This window comes from Pithys albifrons, chromosome 12 (genome assembly GCF_047495875.1).
Source record: "Pithys albifrons albifrons isolate INPA30051 chromosome 12, PitAlb_v1, whole genome shotgun sequence".
Taxonomy (NCBI): domain Eukaryota; kingdom Metazoa; phylum Chordata; class Aves; order Passeriformes; family Thamnophilidae; genus Pithys; species Pithys albifrons.
This window is the reverse complement of record NC_092469.1, coordinates 10,801,227-10,824,928: the sequence shown is the minus strand read 5'-3', so window position 1 is coordinate 10,824,928 and position 23,702 is coordinate 10,801,227. Positions and strand designations below refer to the sequence as shown.

General features: G+C 42.3%; 1 protein-coding gene across 2 annotated transcripts; it reads right to left on the bottom strand.

The window, feature by feature from the left end:
* Positions 1-710: 710 nt before the first annotated feature.
* On the bottom strand, positions 711-23,669 carry RBL2 (RB transcriptional corepressor like 2). Of its 2 annotated transcripts, none has more exons than XM_071567407.1 (22): positions 23,587-23,669; positions 19,965-20,095; positions 18,576-18,776; positions 17,863-17,927; positions 13,954-14,082; positions 12,928-13,088; positions 12,759-12,823; positions 11,837-12,023; positions 10,716-10,882; positions 10,035-10,144; positions 9,039-9,145; positions 8,502-8,639; positions 8,133-8,297; positions 7,511-7,622; positions 6,746-7,018; positions 6,013-6,284; positions 5,249-5,425; positions 5,024-5,095; positions 4,579-4,693; positions 3,484-3,686; positions 2,918-3,082; positions 711-2,518 (listed from the first exon to the last, which is right to left on the bottom strand). In XM_071567407.1, exons 2-22 carry the CDS (start codon positions 20,084-20,086, stop codon positions 2,348-2,350), a joined length of 3,177 nt encoding a protein of 1,058 aa, XP_071423508.1. In that variant the 5' UTR covers positions 20,087-20,095; positions 23,587-23,669; the 3' UTR covers positions 711-2,347. The 2 variants fall into 2 exon arrangements, with proteins under 2 accessions (XP_071423508.1, XP_071423507.1); XM_071567406.1 differs by lacking the exon at positions 23,587-23,669 and adding an exon at positions 21,233-21,469.
* Positions 23,670-23,702: the final 33 nt, after the last annotated feature.

Below are 23,702 nucleotides of genomic sequence, written 5' to 3'. Positions count from 1 at the left end.
AGGTTGGGTTGCTCCAAGATAATAGTTTACTGAGAAGAAAATAATTTTATTTACTTAAAGGATATGGAATTTTATTTACTTAAAGAACATGAAAGTTTATTTAGTTTTGAATGAATAATAATCTTTTATTATTATTAGATTGGGTAAAAGGGAGACAACACTGCATCTTTCTGTAATCAGAACTGTGTATTAAACAAAGGTGTTCCCGGAGCAAGGTTGGTGATGCCATGGAAATCATTGGAAGGTGAGTACACAGTACAGAGGAAGTAATTCTGCTGAGTTACAGTGTGGGGTCTGTGATTAAAAGCTCCTGTAGGGAAGGCAAAGCCTTGCATGTTCTGGGGCCCTCCAGTGTTGTGGGGTGAGACAGCCACGCTCTTCCTGCTGTGCCACAGCAGCAGCTGGAGCCTTCCCTGGCACTGCTCTCCCTTCAGGCAGAGCAGCAGGAGGGAACACACTTGGAACAAACATGGTGACTAAACCAGGGCAAGAGTAAATCCTGTCCCTTGTAGTGTGACTAAGTGACTTACTTATTTTTAAACCTGTAATTGCACTGTGAGACTCCAGTCCTTGCACTATCCAGTGTATCCTGGGCTTTGCAGGCCTCAGTGATATGATTGGGGTTTTGGTTCGTTGGCTTTTTTGCACTGGCCATCAAACCAAGTGCTTGAGAGCTGCAGACTATTTTTAGCTTTGCATATACAAAAATGTGAGTTTATAAAGTCTTTATTGAAAAATACAATTGCAATATTTTCATACAAAGTGAAGTAAATGGTACAGAGTAACAAGAATTTTCTGACACTTCCATAAATATTTTTACAGAAACATCTACACAACTTCTGGACTTCAGCATTTTTGCTATGCAGGTAAGAACAAAAGATGCTTTTATTCTACTTTAATTGAATTTACAGTGAAATTAAGTGTCAAATTTTCCTATTATTCATGAAGGCAGGAATGACTGAAAACAGAGCTTTTAGCTTTTGCTTCCTTAAGACAACTTTCTGGCACCTGCTTGTGCCCCATTTTACATGAAGAACATCCCCTCCCCAGCAGTGGACTGGCACATTGTGCAGTGTGAGATGGTTGATGCTTTCCTAACAAGTTTGATATTTGGGAACTATTTTACATGAAAACAAGTAGTAAGTCTAATATGTGCACCCCTTGCTCATCCCGTTAGTAGGGAGTGATTTCTCCCAGGCAGCCTGGTTTAGTCCATTTAAAAAAAACCAAAACCACAAACCCAAACCCCCACTTTAAAATGTCTGTTTTAAGAGATGGACACCAAGGTCCTGCTGCTGAGTAAGTGAGGGGAGGCAGTGTCTGACTCTCAAGAAAAGCAAAGAGCATATAAAATTCCTTGAAAAAAGCATACATCCTGGCTTCCTGCATTCACTGCTGAACATACATCAAATTACAATGAATTCTCAATGCCATTTGAGAAGAGGAGCAATGGGAGGTCAGATTGAAATAAATACAAAAGTCAAATTGCTTCAATGCACAAAGACAGCTGAAGTTACCCTTTGCAAAAAATATTCACATTTAGAAAGTGCCATTGCAAATATACAGCAAAACTCATCTGCCTTAAAAATGATGCCTCACAGACCCATCAAAGTGCCACCTTGGGAACATCAGTTCACTCTCCCAATGTTGCACAGCTCAAACAAATGCATCAATACAGTCCCCTCCCTTTGTACAGCAAGGGGCCACAGCTTAAAGCTGAACAACATGACATGTTTCAGGGGCATGTGGAACATCCTGAACAGGGACAGAATCCATCCAGACAGCTTCTTTTAGGCCTCAGAACAATTATTCCCATCATCCCTTTCCAAGTAGAACTGGACTTTGCTAGGATGTTGTGGTTAGTTTGTGGAGGGGGTTGCTGCAGGAACCAAGACACCACTGACTGCAGGCACCTTGGGGCAGTGCTCCAATGTCTGATGCACCTCCAGCTGCCAAGGGTGAAGCACTGATAAACATTGTGAGGGGACTGGTTAGAGCAGAGGAAAGGAAAGCTCTGGTGCAAGGCAGACAGCTGTGTTAGGAGTGTGTTCTCCAAGCAAGAAGTGCTTCAGGTGCTTTTGGAAGGCTAGAGGTGGTCACTTGGCTCATGAAGAGCTGTACCAGGGGCAGGGCAGGTGTCAGAGGCTGAGGTGGGTCCTTGCTGTGCTGGCACTGTCTCTCCTGACCCTGCCCAGGCTCGGCGCAGTCGGGCAGGGATGGGGCGATGGCTGGGGCAGGGCCGGGGCTGGGGACAGTCTGGCTGAAGACACTTGCAAGGGCTGGGTGGGTCCGTGCGTGGCTGAGCAGCCTGGCCCCAGGAGCGGCAGGAAGGGAAACCTTTGTGGGCTCAGTGAGACCCTCGGTCATTGGCGACGTCTTGCAGCCGTCTCAAGAGGGCAGTGTGATTCTCCTGGCAGATGCGCTTGGCTGGGGCTTCAGTTCCATCTTCCAAGAGAATGCCTCTCTTCTTTGTGGGCGTTTCTCCAGTTCGAACCATGCTGTTAATTTCCTTTAGCCTCTGGAGGGAGGAGGGGGCAAACCCAGAATCAGCTCAAGCAATTTTGTGACTACCACAATGTAAGGTGATTTTGTGTTACAGTGTTACATTGGCTTTACTGGTGGAGATGTGCACCGTACCCAGCTGACATTCATCACTGTACTGATCTTTGCATTACCAGAGCAGGTACAGTCTTACTCAGACTCAAGCCTGTTGTGTCACTGCCTGCAGAGCTCAAAGGCCCATCCAGCTTTACAACTTCAACAGCTGAACTGGCAGTTTGATGAGCGTTAGGTGACAAAGTCCTATTGGACAAGGTAAACAAAACATTGTGCAACACAATTGCCTCTAATTTCACTACCAGAAACAAAAGAGAGAATTAAGCAATTTTAAAATCAAACTGAAACCCTTCAGTCTCACCTTCGAGGGGCTGCTGCTGAAGTAGTAGAATATTTTCTCTTGGGGAGAGAGAGCTGACTCGTTTCTGTGTGGTGAGATGTACAGGGGGTGGTTCTGGGACAGCTGCACACGGCGAGGGGAGCTCAGGCGCACGAAGGGGTAGGGCGAGAGCGGAGGAGAGTCGGTCTGCTCGGGAGAGAAGGAAGTCACTCAGCAGCTGCACCTGAGCTCAGGTGTGACCACAGCAAGGCTTGGTTACCTTAAACATAGTCTAGGCTTTTTCCACCACTGGGATACCATACAGATGTACAACAAATACGAATTTTGTCATGGTATTGTGCTGGATTAGTGTTTTTCAATTTACTTTTCTAACTCTGAGTTATATGACACTGCTCAGAACCATGTATTTTATATAGAAGGAAACAGCAAATAGGCATCTGTTTTAGCAGAAGAGTATGTCCTCGAGGTGAAATTGCTGTCATAAAAAGCAGCCCTTGAGTTTGCATACAGTGAGCTTAGCTAAGGGGACTTCACTGCATGGTCAGTAGAAAAAGAGGTTTACTACTAAAAAGCAGACTTTAACTTACAGCATTTGACGTGTACTTCAGGGCAAAGTCTTTGATCTGCTCAATGTAGACGCTGTTGTAGAACTGGATGAGGTCCCCACGCTCCTCCTCCTCGGTGTCCCTGCTGGCGCCGGTGAGGCGGGTGGGCGTGGGGGGGGCGCTGCCGGGGTGCGGCACGGGCAGGGTGCTGCTGGAGCGCATCACGGGGCTGGAGTCGCGGCTGCCTGCAGGGAGCAGCTGCTCAGTGCCCTCCTGCCACCCCACACACTGCGCTGCACACACCCCTCACTTCTAACTTTTCTGTGCCACCTGAGTTTCATCACAATACAAGGAGGCTTGACATGCCATTTTTCAAGCATTTGTGCTATACTTTCAATACTAGCTCTTTCCTGTTGCCACCTGGCACCTTTTCAAGTAAGGAACATTAGTCTTTTTCAGCCAGTAGTACAAATACTTGGCTTGGTAATACTTCCTGCTGGTTTAATGTGGGAAGTTGCAAAATACATATGTTTTCCTCCCCTTCCTGCCACCTCAGTGACAGAAAACATTAATACCTACGTCTTTTACCATCATCTATTAAATATCCTGAAAACTGGATGTAGGAATATACAGCATGACTTCTTTGCTTTCCTTTATAAAAGTTATTTCAAGGAAAATGTGTCAGTTCACTTATCAAGGAAAGAATCTTCAGAGCTGTCAGCTATGCGGAAATTGATGCTGTGGGTGGTGTTCCTATCTCTGCAGACAGACAGCTGCTACAATAGAAACTGCTGCAGCTCTGGAGTTCTGATAAGAGTAAGGCTAGCCCTGATTTCCTCTCATTCTGCACAGACTCATTCTTTGGTGTGTGAACTGAAATCAGAGCTCAGGCCAGTACATCCACCTCCAAAGAAAAGTGCACATCGGGGTAGATTCCAAACTGTCAAAGTGGGCATAACACAAACCTTGAGTTACAGCAACTCTTAAATGTTACCAATATATTCTTAATTGTTTCAAAGGTTAACCCAAGGAGGATCTGTTTGGGGTGGGACAACACAAAACTCAACTCTTACTTTACTTACACACTGTTTTGACAATGGAATTAAAAGCAAACATCTGGCATTTGGAATCACTCACTTCTTTCTTTGTTTCTGTCCTTGCTTCTGTCTGTAGGTGAGCTCTGCTGGCTGCTGCTGTCGCTGCTGCCGGAGCGGCGGCGGCGCCTGCCTTTGATCAGGACACTCCGATAGACCTGCAGGGACACAGAGGAGAGTTCCCAGGGAGGGGTGATGCCAGGTCAGGAAGCAACTGTCTGCATGGGATGTCTGCTTTCTAGATACTTCTTTGTGGGGAAAATATGGGCACTCCTCCTTAGGTTTTAAGTAAAGGTATTTTCTATTTTAGATAAAGTTTAGCATATAAAGCTTTCAGTAGTGTAGGATTTTGGACATGACTACAGAATGGCTCACAGACTGCATCCATTTAATACCAAATACTATTTTGCAAAGCAATCTGTTCCCAAAATAGAACTAAGGCATTTGATAAACTGGATACCACATTGTTTAATAACAACGGTACTTACATGACTCTTGGCTTGTGGTTGTGTCCGATAGCAGCGCATGATGTTCTGAAATGATCTGTCTTCATTAGTAACCTAAGAGTGAAAGGACACAAAAGGTTCACAGTTTTTCTGCAGGTGTTCTTTCTCTTTGGGGGGTTGTTTTTTTTTGAGGAATTTTAATATTTGAAACATTAAGTATGAAAGAAGTTTTTTGTTTGTTTGCTTTTAAATTTGTTCATACTTCACCTTAGTCATGACATAGATGGCACACATCAGCAGCTGGTCCAAGTGTCTGTCCATCATGATTTCAGGAAAGTGCATCAAGGAGTACTCAAAGCATGTCCAGATCTTTTTCCGCAGCTCATCAGACACATCGAGTTTCACACAAAGATCCCTCAGACGTACACTGGCTAAATGATACACCTGTTGGAACAGAGACTGTGCTCAGGGCCCAGCAACACTGCTTTTCTTATCCAGAGAAAGAGTAGTGCAGACCTGCACACCCTGCAGAACTTGTGCAAATGCTAAGCCAAAAGAAGAGGAAGTGAATTTAAACTTAACTGTTTTGCTTACAAGACACATTCTCAGTACTGGTGTAAGTGCAAAGAAAACCAATAATTTGAAGCTTGAACTCTTAAGTTGTCCTGAGCATCAAAAAGGTCCTGCAGCACCCACAGAAACCACTGTACTTGCATAAACTTTGACGTCTCCCTCTTTCTTTGGAAGAGCCTTCAAGAAAACAGACACCTTTAAGAGAACCTGCTGCCCAAATACAGAATCTGCTTCACAACTCCTTCTGTGACAGCCCACTCCTTTGCTTGTGAGAAGTGTCCTGCATGAGAAAACTGCCCTTCAGGTATGTGTATGAATAACTGAAGGTATAGACTAAGTGTTAAATTTAATATGCTCTTGTTATTACAACTACTAAGTACTTAAGTAGGTATTTTTAAAATCCCTGAAGATTTACCAAAATACAAACTAGGCAAAGAACAAATGAGACCAAAACGTACCTTTCTGAAGAAGAGTGAAAGTGAGCCTGTCTTCCGAGGCCTGGTGGTTGTGGCAGTGAACTGCTGGGTTTGTCTCTGCTCCCCAGGAGAGATCTGCTGCACAGTTAACTGGCCTGGTAACTGCAGTGCTGCCCCAGCCATCTGGGTGTTCAGGGTACCAGTAAGAGTCTGGGCACTCAGAGGCTGAATGGGGCCAGAGACAGCCTGGGGCTGGCTACCTACATTTACTTGGACTGGGAAGAAAGTTATTCCTCCATTTTCATTGGCAATACCTGTAATTTAAGAAAAGGAGTCTGAAATAATAGCAAGTTGTGTGTGGGGCAGGTGTGTGTTTCTGGTTTTGAGTTTTTAAAAATTCTTCAGTAATTCTTTTATTAGCTGCTTATAACTACACATTTAGTATATTATACATGAAATTGTTTAATCAAAATAATTTGGACTTTTAATCACAAGAAGATAATGAAGTTGAACTAAGATTTTCATGCTAATGCAACTTCCATCCTGTGCCAGTTCAGGAAGGAGGGCTTACTGAAATACCTGCTTTATAAAATAAATGTTAGTCAGAACATGCTTGTGCTGTACATGTTCTGTCTTCAAATTCTGCTCATCTATCCAAATGTCTCCCATACCTTTTTCTCTCCTGGCCAACTGTTCCCGCCTCTCCCCTTGGCTATGTACTAAAATACTCTGATGGGAACAAGCCAGAATAATTCTAGAGCAGCTTTTCCCTCACCTTGTACTGGGATTGTCACAGTTTGCCCGTTGTTGGCTGTCACGGTGGCAGTTGCCACAGTGACCAGGGTCTGGCCGGGCACTGGAGTCACCGACACGGCTTCGGGGCTCACGTTCTGCACAGGCACCGTGTTCACCACGGGCTGTTGGGCCACTCTCACGGGGGTGCTGCTGTCAGAGGGATTCTCATTATCAGCAAACAGTCGTCGTCTCGTAGGGTTGGCTGTAGGAGAACTGTATCTGTCATACAGGGTAGCTGAAGGTGATGAAAGGCCTGTGGATTTAACACACACACACACACACATATATATAATGTATATATTTAACTCTTGTTTTAGAGTCCCTAATTATACAGATAAGCAAATACATGACAGAAATCCAATGCAAACCAAAACATGTCATGCAAAGCCTTTTCAGGAAACATTTTTTTAAAAAGTACAGCTTGCTTTTAGAGGTGACTTAATCTCTAATAATGCTGTGTTTAATATTTTGCTAGGTTAGTGTATTATGTTTTCTTTTATTCTAGTGAAAAAAGTTTGAGATGTCACATAACTAAATATATAGTGGAGCTTCTATCCTGGTATAACAATAAAGCAAACCCATTAAAACATAAGGTATGTGTGTATTATTTAACACATATGTATGTATACATACACATACGCTGTTCCCATACATCACTTCCTGAAATCACTGACATTTCAGCAGCTTATGCACCTTAATTCTAAGTAAGCCGAGTACAGCATGTTCTGCTTTAAAAAAATCTCACCTTTTCCTAGTCCTCCACTTTCAGCACGAACCTCATTTATTCGTCTTGGTGTCAGTGGTGAACCTACAACACTGTTCCCAGCAGATCTCTCGAAGGACTGAGGTGGCATTACCTTAAATATGTAAACTTCCATTAGCCTGTTTGGATCACAGATTAACTACACAGAAAATGTTTAAAACCTACTGCACTACAAATTTTGAACAGCAAACTCTATGGAAAAAACCAAGAACATTGAAAAACTTGCCCCAAGCCCAGCTAGAACTGCCTGGTGCGGTAACAGGCACTGTAACAGTCTTTCTGTGACTACTTCTGGGTGTACTTTTTACCACATTTCTTGCCTAGAAGTCTTTTCAAGTGTGACTGGTCCAAACCTTCCCTGCTTGTCCATTCTGCTCACTGTTCTGCTGCACCAATACAATACTGGATGAGAATTATTTCAGGTGTCTCTACAGAGATAACCATGAACAGACCACACTGCATTTCCTGCTTTCTCTGCACTGATGGGCTGGTAGGGTGAAAATGAGACTGGGACATGTAAGGCCTCCTTTCCTTCAGGGTATAATGGCTTCTCTCTGCCATCCTGTCTGATTACAGAAACTAAAACTTCTAAAGATGTGCTTACCTCTTCACAACTAGGAACTTTGTTTTCATTATCTCTGATGCTGTCCCACAATATGGATTCCCGTTTCCATGCCATACTTTCAAGGATTTGTTCTTCAATGTGATTCAGGTGCTTTACTACTTCCCGACAAAGGCCATCCTCCGCTCTAATGAAAACCTCAATTACCTGCAGGTGGATAATTATCATCAACATAAAGTACTTGTCTCATATATTTATTAAACAAAGATACAATTCCAATTCCTCATTTTCAAGGAAGAAGAGGATATTAGAAATATTTAGGCTGAATTAGTATGACTCAGTCCTATGTTGCCGTATAGGTCAATGAGCACTCATGACTTGATAAGCATTTCTAGCTATCAAACACTTTACCTTATAGAAATGATAAACGGGAATGTCAAATATTTCAGTGATGAATGGGAAGTTTCCAGGTGGGTTATAGGTAAAGGTAATGATCTCAAGGCAACAGGCCAGCAGAGACCTGTGAAACACATCTTGCTCCAGTATTGCCTGCAAGAGTTGCAAATTTTAAAGCTTAATTTATACTGTAACTGTAGAACAATAAAACAGAACAATAAAACACTTTTTATTCTGTAGAACAATGAAACACTTTTTATTCTGCCTCAACAACAAGATTATCAAGCTTATAAAAAGTGATGTTATTTTGTAAGAGAGAGAACAGAATCCAAAATGAGCCATCCTCACTCATTAAAAATTTCATGTATCTTTGTGTTTGCAAACACAACCTCCTGTACCTTTTTTCTTCCATTCAGATGTACTTACAGGCTACTAGAGATTTACCCTCCTTTTAAACAGCTGACTATTCTGCTCTACTACTGTGTTCCTATGTAGTAGGTTCCACTTTAAAAATGTGCTTAAAAAAGGTACTATTTGATTATTTTTCCTTACAGATAAGTCAGTGTCTCCCAGTCGAGTCCTCCTCTCTTCCTCAATGATTGACTCCAAGACCTTGTAGTAGAGCGTCTCAGCATGGCGAAAATGTTTACTGGCAACATCTGCAGGAAGTTTAAAAAGAAGCAATATTGTGACATGCAATAAAAAAGTATTACATTCTTCATCTTCAGATACAGAGATGCAACAGTTTAGTAGCTTGTGTGGATTTCTATGCTGCTGTGGCTACAATAACTTTCAGAACTGAATCAGTTAATTTAAAGTTAATTTAGGAATCCTTTTCCTACCCTGCCGAGACCTGTGAAGGCAGAGCAGAGTAACTTGCTACTGAACTCAGATTCTGATGACACCACTATGTATCAGAACAATCCTTAACACTGCTACACTATACATAGTTCAAGTTCAGAAAATACATTGAAATGTATACCTGAATGGATCCAGCTTGCCCTGTGCAACAGAAAACACTGAAGCAACTAAGCTGACAAGAACAGAGTAAGGCCTCATTAAGAAATAAGGTCAAGAGCATCTTCCTTATTTTCAATCCATCTTCAGGCACTTCATATATCAAGACAATTTTGCAAATAATATTTTTGTATCTATACTGGCGGGATTTTAATACCTGTATTAATCCATCCTCATATGTAACCAAAACTGCTGGTGGGTTTAAAAGACTACAATTACTCAGATTTTCCTTTACTATCACAGAAATCCAGGCCATTGCTACTATTCTTTTATTTGAGAGAAAAAGTGCTTTTCATTTCACTTCTGTAGTTCTGAAAATATGATCAAATTCCAGCCATTTAAGCTAAGGCTGATTAGAAAATTTTATGTGGCATTGAAATTTGCTATTTCTAAAGAATACATGAAAAGGCAAGAGAAGTAGAAAAGACACTTGTGCTAAAGCATAACCTGTGGGCAAAACTGTTAATTACAAGAGATCAATGTGTTTAAAGCCACTTTAATTCTTATCTAGATAAGCAAAATGTTTCCCACCTTTGGAAAAATTACTGAATTCTCCTTCAGACTGTGTGCTCTGGCAGTACACTTCATGCATTTCTTTTATTCTGTTTGCAATAGATTGAGAAGGATCTCTGGAACATGACCTGAAAAGAAAAAGTAAATACTTTCAATATACTACTCCTACTAGGAGCATGAAAATATAAATACATATTGTAAAACATCTGCAGCACATTCTTAGTATTGTATACACTGTAGTAAATGTGCTCATCTGCTCATGATCAGGGATAGATATTTAAACAGCATTTTCCACACAACATAAAAAGGGTTTTAAAATATAGTTCCTGAAGCAATAGATTATCTACATTTAGAGTAAGGTTTGTTTTGGAGTGATTTGTCAGATAGTGCAAGCTGTTAAGTAGGAAGAAAAGTCTTGAAAATTCTATACAGGCAATTTGAGGTTAAAGGGGCTCAGAACTGTTGGGTTTTAAGTGGTGTATGTTCTTATAAGCCATCAGTCTCTAAGGATAGATGTGTCTAAATAAAGAGAACAGACTTTTGAAATGTAAATGTCTCTCTGGATTCTACTTTACTCCAGAATCTTTCAAGACTGGCTCACATTTTAAATTACACTGTTTAGCATTAATATTTGTCATTAAAACTATTTAAAAAATTGAATTAAATTGAATAATTTGGTTGATTACACATGAAGCTTACCTCAGTATTTGCTCCAGATTTTCACTGGGGGCATTTTTCAGTCCTGCCAGCATCGTGTGAAGGCGGCTCAAAGTGTATGTTGCCATGGAAACAGGTGTCACATATGGGTTACCCTCTTTAATATACTTGCGGCCGGTCAGTGGGGTTGTAATCCTAAGTGATTTGGACTGAAAAAAACCACACACATCTACATATATGTACACTATTATAAAACTTTGATAAAGGTCCTGGCCTAGAAACGTCAATCTGCAGAATTCTTACTCTGTGTTATGGAAAAAACTGGCTCAAAATCAAAGGGCCCAAGCTAGACCAGGCCTGAGGTAAGAGCCTGCAGTGAAAGATTTGTCTGTGTCACGCTGTGTTTGTATCCAACAGTTCTGTGTAAACAGAGGGGATGTGACCTACGCTGAAATGCAGATGCTGGAAGGGAAGTGTGAAAGAATAAGACCAATTGAAAAAACAAAACAAAACAAAACAAAAAACAATCCAAGCACTCCTTCCATTCCCTGAGTACCAAAGGGAGCTGTAGCTCACTGGAAAGTGGCATGTTAAAGATATTTAGGTACCATGATTTTAGGCAACAAGATGAAAACTCTTCCCTAGTAATTTAACTAGAACTGTAACCACATGTAATATTAGCACCTGAAGCCCATCTGTTAAAAGGAAAGAAAAAGAATGCACAGACCAAAGTGCTGAGCAGCTTTGTATACGTGCAACAACAGAACACTCTCAATGTGGGACAGAGATGTGAAGGAAGGGGAAATTGGACAGTCCAGAGAGCCCCAACAGTTCAGCATCTGCCAACCAAATACAGAAAGCTGCCCGTTCTGTACCTTCACCTAAAAATCTACCTGAAGATCTCTCTCTATAGGTAATAACCTAAACATTCTCTGTACTGGAATTAATCACATAAAACCCATATGCATGGAGACCAAAAACCCCAAAAGTAAGGAATGTATCTAATCCACTACAAAAATCAAACTCAGCTATGTTGTGTACACTCCCAGATCACCCTGAACAGTAAAGATGGCAATTTTTAGTAGCTGCTTCTCTTCATCCGACATAGACCTACTCAACTTAATCTCCACATTAAAAAGCAACACAGACCATGCCATACTCACTCTGTCAAAATGCTGCTGCAAATTATGCTTCACTTGTACTCTTTCAGCTGTTTCCATTCCTGAAGCTGTGCTTAAGCACCTTGTGAGAGTTCCAATTTCTTCATCTGCATCCTCACCAAGAAAGATTCGCTCGTCGAGATTTCCCACTGACAGAACATACTCCTCGTAGGCCTTGTTGATGGCTTTGCTGCAGCAGGAAGGGAGAGAGAGGAGGCAGAACCCCCTTTTACTGAGGCTGCTTTGTTCAGCTGCTCACAGAGTGAACACAGTTCTGGCCTGTGGCAAGTCTACTTCAAACTTTTTTTGACCCTGACTTAACCACTGGAATACCTTTAAAATCTACACTATCCTAAACATGACTGTGGCAAGGACATTACTTTCCCTTCATATCCGATGCCTTTCCATTTATAAAGCTGCAGGAAGAACTTAATGAAATACTGAGGATTCATATTTGTCTGGAAACTCCTCAAAATTTACACAGCCTCACATCATAAACTACACTCTACCATTTTTATACCATTTAAATTAAAGTAAGTCCTACCCATAAGCATCTCTGGGTTTACAAAGAAAAAAACCACCACTAAACCCAAATTTTTCCTCTTCCACTTCCCACTCAATGTGCTCCCACATCTTTTCTCTTACTAATTCCTTGAGTTAGACACAGAAAAGAAAAAACAAAAATCAAGGGAACACAAATGTAAGAATCAAAGCAGACATAGGTAACACCATTCTGAGGCATTGATCCTCTTTCAAGCAGGCCTCAGAGCACAGCACCTCAAAGGCACCTCGAGGCAGAGCAGTGCAGGACCATTAACAAACACACAGGGCAGCTGGCTGGGATCGTGCTGAGACACAGACAACACATGCAATTGTATCACACGGGGATACTCACGCAAACCAATCCACAAATACAGGGACTTACACACTATCGCCAAAGTTCCCAGGATCCAGAAATCCAGTCAGATTTTCATCTTTTCCTTTTAAAAGCTGCAAGACAGTTAAGAACAAAGTATGGGCATTTCACTTCTTAAAACTGTTTAGAAATAATGAGTAAGGAGACATTTCTCTGCATTACCAATTTACTGACCAACCTTTTTGTCAAAAAGTTTCCGAATGTATGGCTTCCAAAAATGTTCCTTGATACCTTTTGCTTCTAAAACCAATCCATAATGTAATGAACACAGTTTTTCAATGATGCACGGAGGATCAGATGATACTTTATAATCCTTATTATGAAAGTCTTCAGGTAGACCTACAATTAAGTATTCTGTATTATTTCATTTTGCAACTCCATATCCTGTTTTCTTATTAAATTCTATGGTGTGTAGGGTAGGTAGTGTGAAATTAAAACAGTAATTAGTTCCCTTGAAAGAATTGTTAATTACGTAATGGCCTCTCAACTGGATAATGTTATCAAAAACAAATTCTGTGTTAGATTTTAAAAAATCAGTGACTGATAAAAATTAAATATATAAATTCTAATAGAAAAACAATCAACCACTTGTGAACTGCAATATTGGAGATAATGGTCCCAGTTCCCACCCAAAGCACCACAAAGCAAAGGCCAACACTGCACAGCACTGAAAATGAAGTGCAAGTCCAGAAAGAATTACATCAGAAGTTCAACAGAAACCTTGCACCACTTATTTGCATTTGTGGTTATGAAGTCAACCTACATTTCCATTCCCTTCAGAAAGAGAAGAGCAGCAATCCAGAAAAGAGAGAAGCAAATCTCATATTTGAGTACCAGATCCTTCCAAAGTGCTGCATCACAGGAACACTCAGTCTGACAGTGTCCAGTGATGGCTGTGCCCGGATGCACTTTCACAGCCAATAAAAGCTCATTAATTAAATTTTTACTCCAGAACTTCCTTCAATGGTATTTCCATAGCATACCAAATTCTTGACTTACTGTATTATTGACAAAACCCACTGGTCTGTTATTAATATCACATTAACAGAAATGCAACTGTGTAGCCTGAGACAGAAAATACTCATTCCCATGTGTTTCAAATCAACATTATTCAATTTATTCTCCACCACAGAGATTCATACTCATTTCAGTAGCCTCAGAAGTTCTTGCAGGCTTCAAATAGATTAAGTTGTTTTCAGCATACCTTTAAAATTGGGATTCAGAAGCTCTTTACGGTTGGGACACTGGAGAGCATTTCCATACACCAGATCCAAAGCACACAGCAAGAGATGGTAGGAATTGACCAAGTCATCACTGATCATAGGAAAATTTCCTTCAATATTAAAAAGACATAAGATCTAAAATCAGCAAGGATTTAAAATTTTTTAACCAAGAAACTGTTGATATATGTATCAGAATCAACAATGCAGTGTTGGAAACAGACTTTGGTGACTACAAACATCTGGACAGCAACACAGGCAATAAAACAGACTTGTTTTCAGAAAGAGCAGCAATTGTGAAGGAACTCAAATACACTGTACTGTTTTGAAATCAAAACTTACCAGAATGGTGATAAACATGCTACTGCAGGCCCCCTCACTCACAGTAATCTGATTAACCAGTGCATAAATAACTGGAAGCAGCACAAACTGTACAATGCAAACTGCTTCAAGGAAGAAAAATGAGTTTCCATAGCTCTGGCAAGAGCAGACCCACTGCCTGGTGCTGTTACATCCCTCAACAGACTCTTCCTGCACCCGCCTGGAGCAAATCCTGCTCTAAAGGCCAATAAGGGGGAAGAACAGGTTCTGACTGACACTCTCCTTTTCCCCAGTTTTGCTGCTGTAAAAACTTGCAAAGAGCTTTTAACTTTTGCAAAGCTAGACCCACGTTTCCAGAGGTTGTGGAAGTAGCAAACCCCACTCCTCGTTGCTCTCTCCACCCCTCCAGAATGAATCTATATTTAACTCCAAGTCAGGTTGTTGGTTTTTTTTTTAAATCTCTTTTCCTACAAAGACTTTGCTGAGGGCATGCTCATTCTGAACAGTAATAAATGGAACTCTATTTCTCTTGTGCTTTACAGAAGAGTTAAAACGTGTATCTCTGATCTGGTTTACCAAGTATTTCTTATTTATCACCTTGTAGAAAAGAGTCCTTGTAACCTCTTCCCTCTTTATCACCTTTCACAAAGGTTACATTCAGCTTCATCACTCTTCACTGAACTCACTTATGTTTATGATGTTGCTTTAGAGGAGTGGCCATAGTTAAAAGCAGTTTTGTAAAATAAACAATACTTTTAATTATTACCATAAATCACAAATCATTAATTTAGATGCCCAGTGTGATGTTTCTATTACTCTTTGACTACTAATAACTCTTTCACTCTTTTTTCCCCCTTTTTTCTCAGGCAAGCTCCAAACCACTTAATTGAGCCCACTTTGAAGAACAGGTTTAGGTTCTTGAATCTATCATATTATAATAAACTCACTTAGAACACATCAAAATGGATATATACTTGGAAATTTTTCTGTATTATGCTTTATTTTTCTACCAGCAAAATACCAGTTTGTTCAAATTTGTATTAAATTTTCTGATTTCATGTTTGTTAGAAGGCAAATAATTTCAAGGCAGGCAATTTAAACTATTTAAAATAACAAAGTCTGCATGAAATTTTAATTAACTGTATTATTTATCAATTATTTCCACATAATCACAGGTTCACAGCAAAGCAATGAAAGTCCTAAATATTATTAGCAAAACTTTCAATCAGTAAAATTCTCAAAGTAACTATAACACAGGCTCAGTTTCACAACCATGTACCATGGCAATCATTACTGTCAGCACAGTCAAAAATAAATCTAATTTCAACAGCAGTTCCATAGCAATGACTTGTCCATGACAGTTCAAACAGTGGTTACTGCTCCCTTTCGCAACCTCATACCAAGTAAAAAATAACAGTTATCCTGGTACAGCAGAGATTTTTTCCCCACTGATTTTAACGAAAGAAAAGAAGTTTAAAAGACAAATCTTACAGCTTGGATGCAGGTACCACTGAGCAAAGTGGCTCCTTTACTGTGCAGTGTGTGCTGAAGGTCCCTGCACGTTCTGCATTTGTGCAGCTGAACCCAAAGGTCTGCAGGAGTGCAGGAAAAGCCCTGACAAGCCTGAACCTGCCACTGGTGTTGGTTGCTCTGACAGGGATTTTACTGCCAACCCTCAAAACACAGAGATCAAACCCTACCATGAATACCTAATGCCTTAAATGGTCAACATTTAGTTTCATTTTTGTGCTGCCACACGTTAGTAATAACTTACTAATTTTACAGTTTATATTTACTGTAAAATTTTCTTCTTCTTGTAAAATTTAATTGGATAGGTTACCAACACAGTGTCCTCCACAAAGTTAGTTAGTATGTCTGAAAGTGCTCACTAATTAAGGTGTAGTCAATTGATGATGTAGTTAATCAGATATATTAACCAAAAACTTAGCAATAATTTACCATAAAGTTCCTTTGCATCTCATCAGCCATCCAATCTTCCCATAGAACTGGGGACTTCACAGAAGAGAAAAGAATCTGTGATTTCTCACACTGACCTACTTACTCTCTCAGCTGCCTAACTCTGCTAAAGAAGTGAAGTCCCAACTGACTGGAAGTGAAGTACAGGACTAACTCTCCTCTGTGCTCAGTGCATGAAAATCAGACTGCACTTCAGGGCTGAAAGCACCATAATGGTTTAGGAAAGAGTTCTCTTCCCCAGTAAAGTGGAATTTTCAGCCTGTTACCAAAAGGCATCTTTCCCAGACGGTTCAGGGCTCAGAGCAGCACACCCTTCTAGATGTCTGTACAGAGAGGGGATGGGGAGGGTCAGTCAAGCTGCCAGGAGTCCTCTGCAGTGTGGAACAGTGTGTAGAAGGAAAGGGTCACCTGTACTGAACAAAATTAGTGCCAGGCCATTCAACACCACAACAGCCTTCCCTGTCCTGTCCTCAAAATCATCCAGTTAAGGAAATCACAGCACACTGTAGGAATCTGAACACTGGTTCACTTTTAAATGCGCAATATAAATCCTGCCTTTGTTTTCCTTAAAGCTCTATCCTACTTATACGTAACTCACAGTGAGCAGTTCTTGAAAAAAGGCCTTGGGATGCAGAAAACCCTTAAGACACAGGTTTGAGGAAAGATTTTAGACTGTATGTGCTATGACTGAACAACTGAAGCCTAAGACAAGGATTTAATTCTGTTCCTTCTTTGTTCTCCCAACAGTCATTATTAAGAAAAGCAACTGAAATTCTCTCCTGTTCTTATCAGCCTTAGAGCTGCTCTTACCATAAAGGTTACACGTACATTGCAATATATTTTCTGTTCACAGCATTATTTCTACAGCAGCATATCAAGAGAGGATCTCCTCACATGTTCCAAAGGAATCCAAGTCTTCAAGACACTTGGCCATTGATGTACACACTGTAATGTCCAAAATGCAAGGGAAAATCACCCTCACAAGACAAGCACATGCAGACCTATTTATTAATGCATGTGGTTACAGCTGCTGTGTGCTCATTCTTTGAAAAGGTTGGGGTGGCAAAAAGGCTATCCAAAAAATTAGAAGAGTATCTGTGCTACTGCTGTGAAAGTATTCACACGTAAAATTTTATTTTATTCCTTTTACTAGGTTATAGAAAAACTTATTTTTCAGTGTTGCTGAAAATTTAGGATAAATTTAAATATTTTTTGTTCCCAGTAGAATGTACACACACACCTCCTTTTGGATTACAGTAACAGCTCAATATGAATTCACTAACATTCACTAAATTACTTTTCCCCCCTTGGAATTACACCATAAATCTCCAGAATACTGAAAACTTCATAAAAATATTACACATAAAACCTACAAAATTATTTGGACATGTAGCTTACCTTGGAAGTGTGGTAAAACACACAGCTGGGGAAATAAAGACAGAATACATTCCTTCAGCTGTTGTGAGAAGGCCCCTTCTCCAAAAGCATTTCCAAATTCAGAAATGCCCCCACCTATTTGGTGTTTTAAGGACTGATACAAAGTAATGGCTCACAAACCCATGTTTGCTGTATTTAATCCCTTTCAGATCTCTTACCTTTCGCATGAACAAACAGCACCCAGCAAAACTGGAAAACTTCAGTCACAGTACATGGTTGTCGTCTTTTGGAGGAAAATACAGCAGAGACACCCAATAAGCTCAACCAATCCAAACTGATACAACATCATAAACAGTCAGTAATTCCAAGAGAAAATTAAGCTTTGCTACAGAGTGGCCAAAAGTTTACCCCTTTCCCACAAAAACCCTGACTGAAGGTACAGCAAAAGCTGTACCCTGGTTTGTGCAGACACAAGTGGGACCCCAGTCTCAGCATTCCTACACAAACAGGAACAAAGTAACAAAGCTTCCAGTGTGAAGGAAAATATCCACAAGATCTGCACCTATGAAGAAAACCATGGGAGTTACCAGGCAGTGAAACAGGCTGAGTTGTACCATGAGCTATTAAAGGGATGCAGATCATACAAGGATCAAATTTTTACATCCTTTCCCATCTTAGAAATACCATCTGATTGGAATCTCTCCCCTTTCCCCCACTCCCCAAAGCACAGAAACAGCACTGAGATTTCCTGTACCCTATGAGATCCAAAATTGAGAGATTAAAATAAATTACAGCAAGGACAATCAGACCAACTCTGATATTATAAACGACTCTTGTGAAAATACAGTCAAAATACAACTAAGAAACTTCACTGCATTTTTCCTACAGTAATGCTCTAAAATCAGTCTGGTAATAATAGAAATAAATTTACCTCTGTTTTCTTCCTCTCTGTTGACGAGGTTGATCTTCTTGAGGATACCTGAAAATGTCCTGGAAAATGGGCTCATACTTCTTAAAAATAACTGCAGAAACTGTGAAGTTTCTCTCTAATCTCTCAGTTCGTTCTCTGAACTGGGATGGTAGATTTGCCATGTCTTCCCACTTCTTCATCTTGTTAAAAAACTCAATCAAGCTGAAAATACCAAATGGGTTAGATATGAGAAGCTGTTTCTCTTGCAGAAATAAACTATACATTTTCAGCAGAAGTGCAGTTTCTACTTCCCAAACTACTGATAAAATGATGGTACTGCAAACACAACAAGCAACTCAGAGCCAGTTCCTTCACCCACAACCATGGATGAGCTCAGACAGCTCGCAAATGTTTTTAGATCCTCAGTTGATAACTGTGTTAACAATGTGCCCTCAGTCCCGGCGTTTTCTCAAAGACAAATCAGCTCCAACAGTCAGATTATGTCAGAATCAGATTTCCCTCATTTTCCAGAATAATTTATTAACTTAAATAAAACAAATTCTGAGTTGTACAGTGCTAAGAACATTCTACAAAGTACAACCCCCCCCCAAGTTTTAGCAAATTGCACTTTAGCAAATTTGACTTTCACTCATTTTTTGCTTCTTTATCTACAAAGTCTTTTTCAGGGTTATTACTCTTTGATAGCTCAGACCACAGAAACAATTTATCCCCATTCAATTTCCTGAACTTCTGACTTGGAAAAGAAGAGTTTATAGAGGGACACTTTTGCAGTGTTTAAACCAACAGCAATGCTCCAACAGCAGAGGAAATGGGAGACAAAGTGCGTAAGATCATTCTCTTTCGTTTTTGTGCCTTCCTACAGAATATTTGGAAAACAATCAGATTGCTAATAAATAAAGTTAGTTGTTTCAGGAAGCTCTTCTTCATTGTTTTATAACATTTGACACAGATTTGTTTATCAGATCTGACATCACTTTAGTCACAAAGCACAACGTTGTGAAAAGCGAAATTTTCTTACATTAAAAAAATAGGTAAATTGTGTGAACATCTTCACAGCCAATTAAAAGTGGTTTCTCCTGTGAGAAGTTCACACTTTGCACACTCCAAAAACTGACTGTTCAGTGCCTGGCTTCTTTCTCCTTTGAGAAGGAAGTAAATTTCTTATTTTGAAAACCAGTGTTTTTAGAACACAGTACTGAGCAAATGGAACTGCCCCACTTCTGTGGCAACCAGCTATAACACAAACATTCCAGTGATATAAATTCTACCTCTAAAAGCAGGAAACAAGAAATACATTTAGCTTTTGTTCTCTAGTTCTGTATTTCACAAGCTGATAAGCAGTTCTTGAGTTCTTGTAAGTGTTTAAAAATCACCCAAAAGAAAAGTTACCTTTGCTCTGAACAGCGCAGGATTCTGGTTAAAGACACGTAATTTCCCTCAGCTGTTCCTCTGCTCACCGTTGGAATTGCTTTCCTGCAAGCCACATACAGGGCACAAGCCAGCCAGTGCATATCGTTTCCCTGTGAATCAAAACATCAGAGTTCTAGAACACTTCACTGGAAAGTAAAACATTCTCTTCAGCTACCCCAGCATCAAGGGAAAGAACTGTGTCCTGAACTGATGAAGTTCAACCAGTGACAAAGTTGATTTGCTGCTCCAAAGTTCTGTTGTGCTTTTGTGTTTTTAACTACAAGCAAACAGGTGCTAAACAGACACTTAACATTGAACTGCATCCAAACCAAAATTACTGGTAACCGCGACAAATTTCACACTTGATACAAAGTGTAGCAATATATTTTTAGTGTTGTTCTTCTCCTAGAGCATTTTGTACTGCTCTGATTTTTAGTATATTAAAAAAAGGCTACAGTTCCTTGCTACCAGAACATTTCTCTGCCCTGAATACACAGTGGGAAAAGAAATACACAATTTCCATTTGCTCTGTATTACACAAAAGAACAATTATTCAGTCTGCTACCTAAGGAAGAAATTAGTCTAATGAACACCTGAAATTTTATTCTCCCTCTTCCATCAAGTAGTAACATTTTAATGGGAAAAGGACGAGTAAAACAAGGGGCCAAACTGAATTCGATGTTGTGCTTTTGCTCGGCCAGGAGGGATCACGGGGCGTGGTGAGTGAACACATTTCGGGGACGGGCCGGTGTCCCTCCCGAGCATCCCGATGGCCGCGAGCGTGTGTAGCAGAGGCGCTGTCAGAGCAGCGAGGGCTCCTCCTTCCCCTGGGGTTTGGGGCCGCCCTCGGCGCGGCTCTGGCGGTCCTGGGACAGCCAAGGTTTATTTATCTCCAGCGCCACCTTCCCCGCACACCGCCCCCGATAAGGCGCCTCCCGGCGCGTCACCCCGTGTTCCTGTTTGCGAGCACGACGAGACACAGCCCTTCGCCCTTCGCCCTCTGCCCCGCGGCCCGGCGGGCCCCGATGGACAGCGAACAGCTCATAATGTGACACACCCGCGCCGGCCGAGGGGGGAGGGCCGCAGCGACGGGGCAAGGCTATTTTTAACACCCTTCTCCCGCGACGGCTCGAAATTGCGCTGTTTTCTCCCGGTGTGAGGGAGACGCCGCCGCGCCCCCAGGGCCGCCCCTCCCTCCCCGCCGGGCGCTCCCTCAGCCGGACCCCCGCCCGCCGCCCCGCCGGCACCTCCAGAGTGTAATTGCGCCTCATGCTCTGGTAGCTCAGCCAGGCCTCGGCGCGGGCGCGCTCGTCCATGTTGAGGCTCCTGCACAGCTCCTCGTAGCGCTGCCGGGTCTCGCCGTCCTCGCCCCCCGCGGGCCCCGCGTCGGGACCCGCCGCGTCCGCGCCCGCCATGCCGCGCCCCGCCGCTGGGGGGCAGCGCCGCGCGCCCCGCACCGCGCCTGCGCCGCGCCCCGCGCGCCTTCGAATCCAAACAGCGCCGCGCGCGCCCCGCCCCCGCCGCGCGCCGCGCGCGCTCATTGGACGGCGGAGAGAGGGCCCGCCCTGCCCGCGCGCAGGCGCAGAGAGCGCGCTCCATCCATGCACCGCGCGGGGCCTGCGGGGGGGGACGGGGTGGGGCCGGGGGAGACGGGGGGGGGACACAGAGACAGGGACGGGGACAGAGATGGTGACTGAGACAGAGACAGTGCGGGCACCGAACAGGGACAGGGACAGCGACAGAGGGACGGGGACAGAGATGGTGACTGAGACAGAGACAGTGCGGGCACCGAACAGGGACAGGGACAGCGACAGAGATGGTGACTGAGACAGAGACAGTGCGGGCACCGAACAGGGACAGGGACAGCGACAGAGATGGGGACAGAGACAGTGACAGTGCGGGCACCGAACAGGGACAGGGACAGAGAGAGGGACGGGAACAGAGATGGTGACTGAGACAGAGACAGTGCGGGCACCGAACAGGGACAGCGACAGAGATGGGGACAGAGACAGAGACTGCGGGCACCGAACAGGGACAGGGACAGGGGCGCTGCGAGGTCACCACACACACTGTCACTGTCACTGTCGCCACGGGGGCACCGAACCCGCACGGGCACCGCACACACGGGGCTGGGCAGTGCCCGCTGCCCTGTCAGTGTCACCGACACCGCCCCGGGTCCGAGCGCTCCGAGCGAGACGGGAGAGCCCCAAACACGCGCACGGCGATGGATCCTGGATCTGTCCTGGACCCGCGGCCTGCGCTGCTTCAGGACCAGCTTCAGAGCAGCACCAAGAAAAGGCATTGCACAACAAGGCCACAAAATAAAGAACATTCACTTTTTATTGAAGCACTTTTAGTCAAAAAGCCTTTAAAGCGCTACCCCAGTAACTGGGAGAGAATCAACTGATTTCAAAGCACAAACAGCAACACTTTGCAAAGATAAAGCAGATGGTGCTGGTAAAGCCCCCACCAAGCAGAGGCGGCTCCCAAAAATGACACGCGTTTAAACCCAGCAGTGAGAGCAGCAAAAAGCCTGAGCTGGCACTGGCAGACAGTGAAGGCAGCAGAGTGCCCCCTATACCTATGACTCTCTGGACTGCCACGAGTGGTTGGGTTGTATTTAATGTCTTGTATCTCTTTTTTTAACACAGAGGAGCTGTGCACTTTGCAGTGAGGCAGCAGCTGCTCTGAGGTCTGCAGGGCATTGATGGGATGCTCTCAATGCCCCAGAGGACTATATGATGCTGTAGGGCATTTTTGTTTAGCTAGATTTACAGTATCCATAAAAGCAGAAAGCAGCATTTCAGTATTTTATGTCTACTGAGAAACATTAGTCTGCTCTTTCAAAACCCTTTGCATAAAAAAAGGAATAAACCCCCACAATATTGAATGATAAAGCCAAGGTTAAAGGTAAGGTTATTGTGCTGTGATTACACCTCTGTACTTCCTTATGGTTTTATGTATCCAGACTTCATAAACAAATGGTTTAACCTCACTGTTCTTGTGCACAAGACTTAAAAAAGCTAAGTTTTCATGTAATGGTGAAAAGTTAGACAAGAAACAGTTTAGACATAAGAGACACAGTGAAGTCACTTTGACCCCTGAGGACTTTGCTTCACTTGTTTCTCCACCTCTCCTCTCCTGCTCTCTCACCCCCTTTAAAAATGCAAGAGTAATAAAGAGTTACCCTCATTTGGCATGTTAATTACTTGAATCATTTTCACTACTGGAATTATATCTACTATATTATTATATCTACCAATATCACAAGTTACAATCACAGACTCTCTCTCAGCTGAGTCTCTGACAACTGCTTGGCTACCTTACAGTAACATTTTTTACTGTCCTGGAGTTTCAGAAACTTTGCTTATGAACATGCTACTGCCACCTTTGAGAAGCTGCACACAGATCACAAACTGTGAAGCAGAGGAGCTGACATGGGAGTTCCCAAAAGCTTCCATCCTCTCAGAACAGAAATGAGTTTGAGGACATGCTAGCAGTTTTGGGTGAGCACTAGTGGAAGAGACAGATGCTACCATATCTGACATTAGGATACCAAGAATTTCCCAAACAAGCCTCCCTTAGATTCCTGAGACCTTACCTGGAACACTAAAAAGAATCACAATGTGCACTGTTGGTCACTGAAGCAGACAGGAGGCAGGGAAAACAAGCCATTATTTTGCACTGTAACTTCATGAGGGATCTTATGCGTGGTAT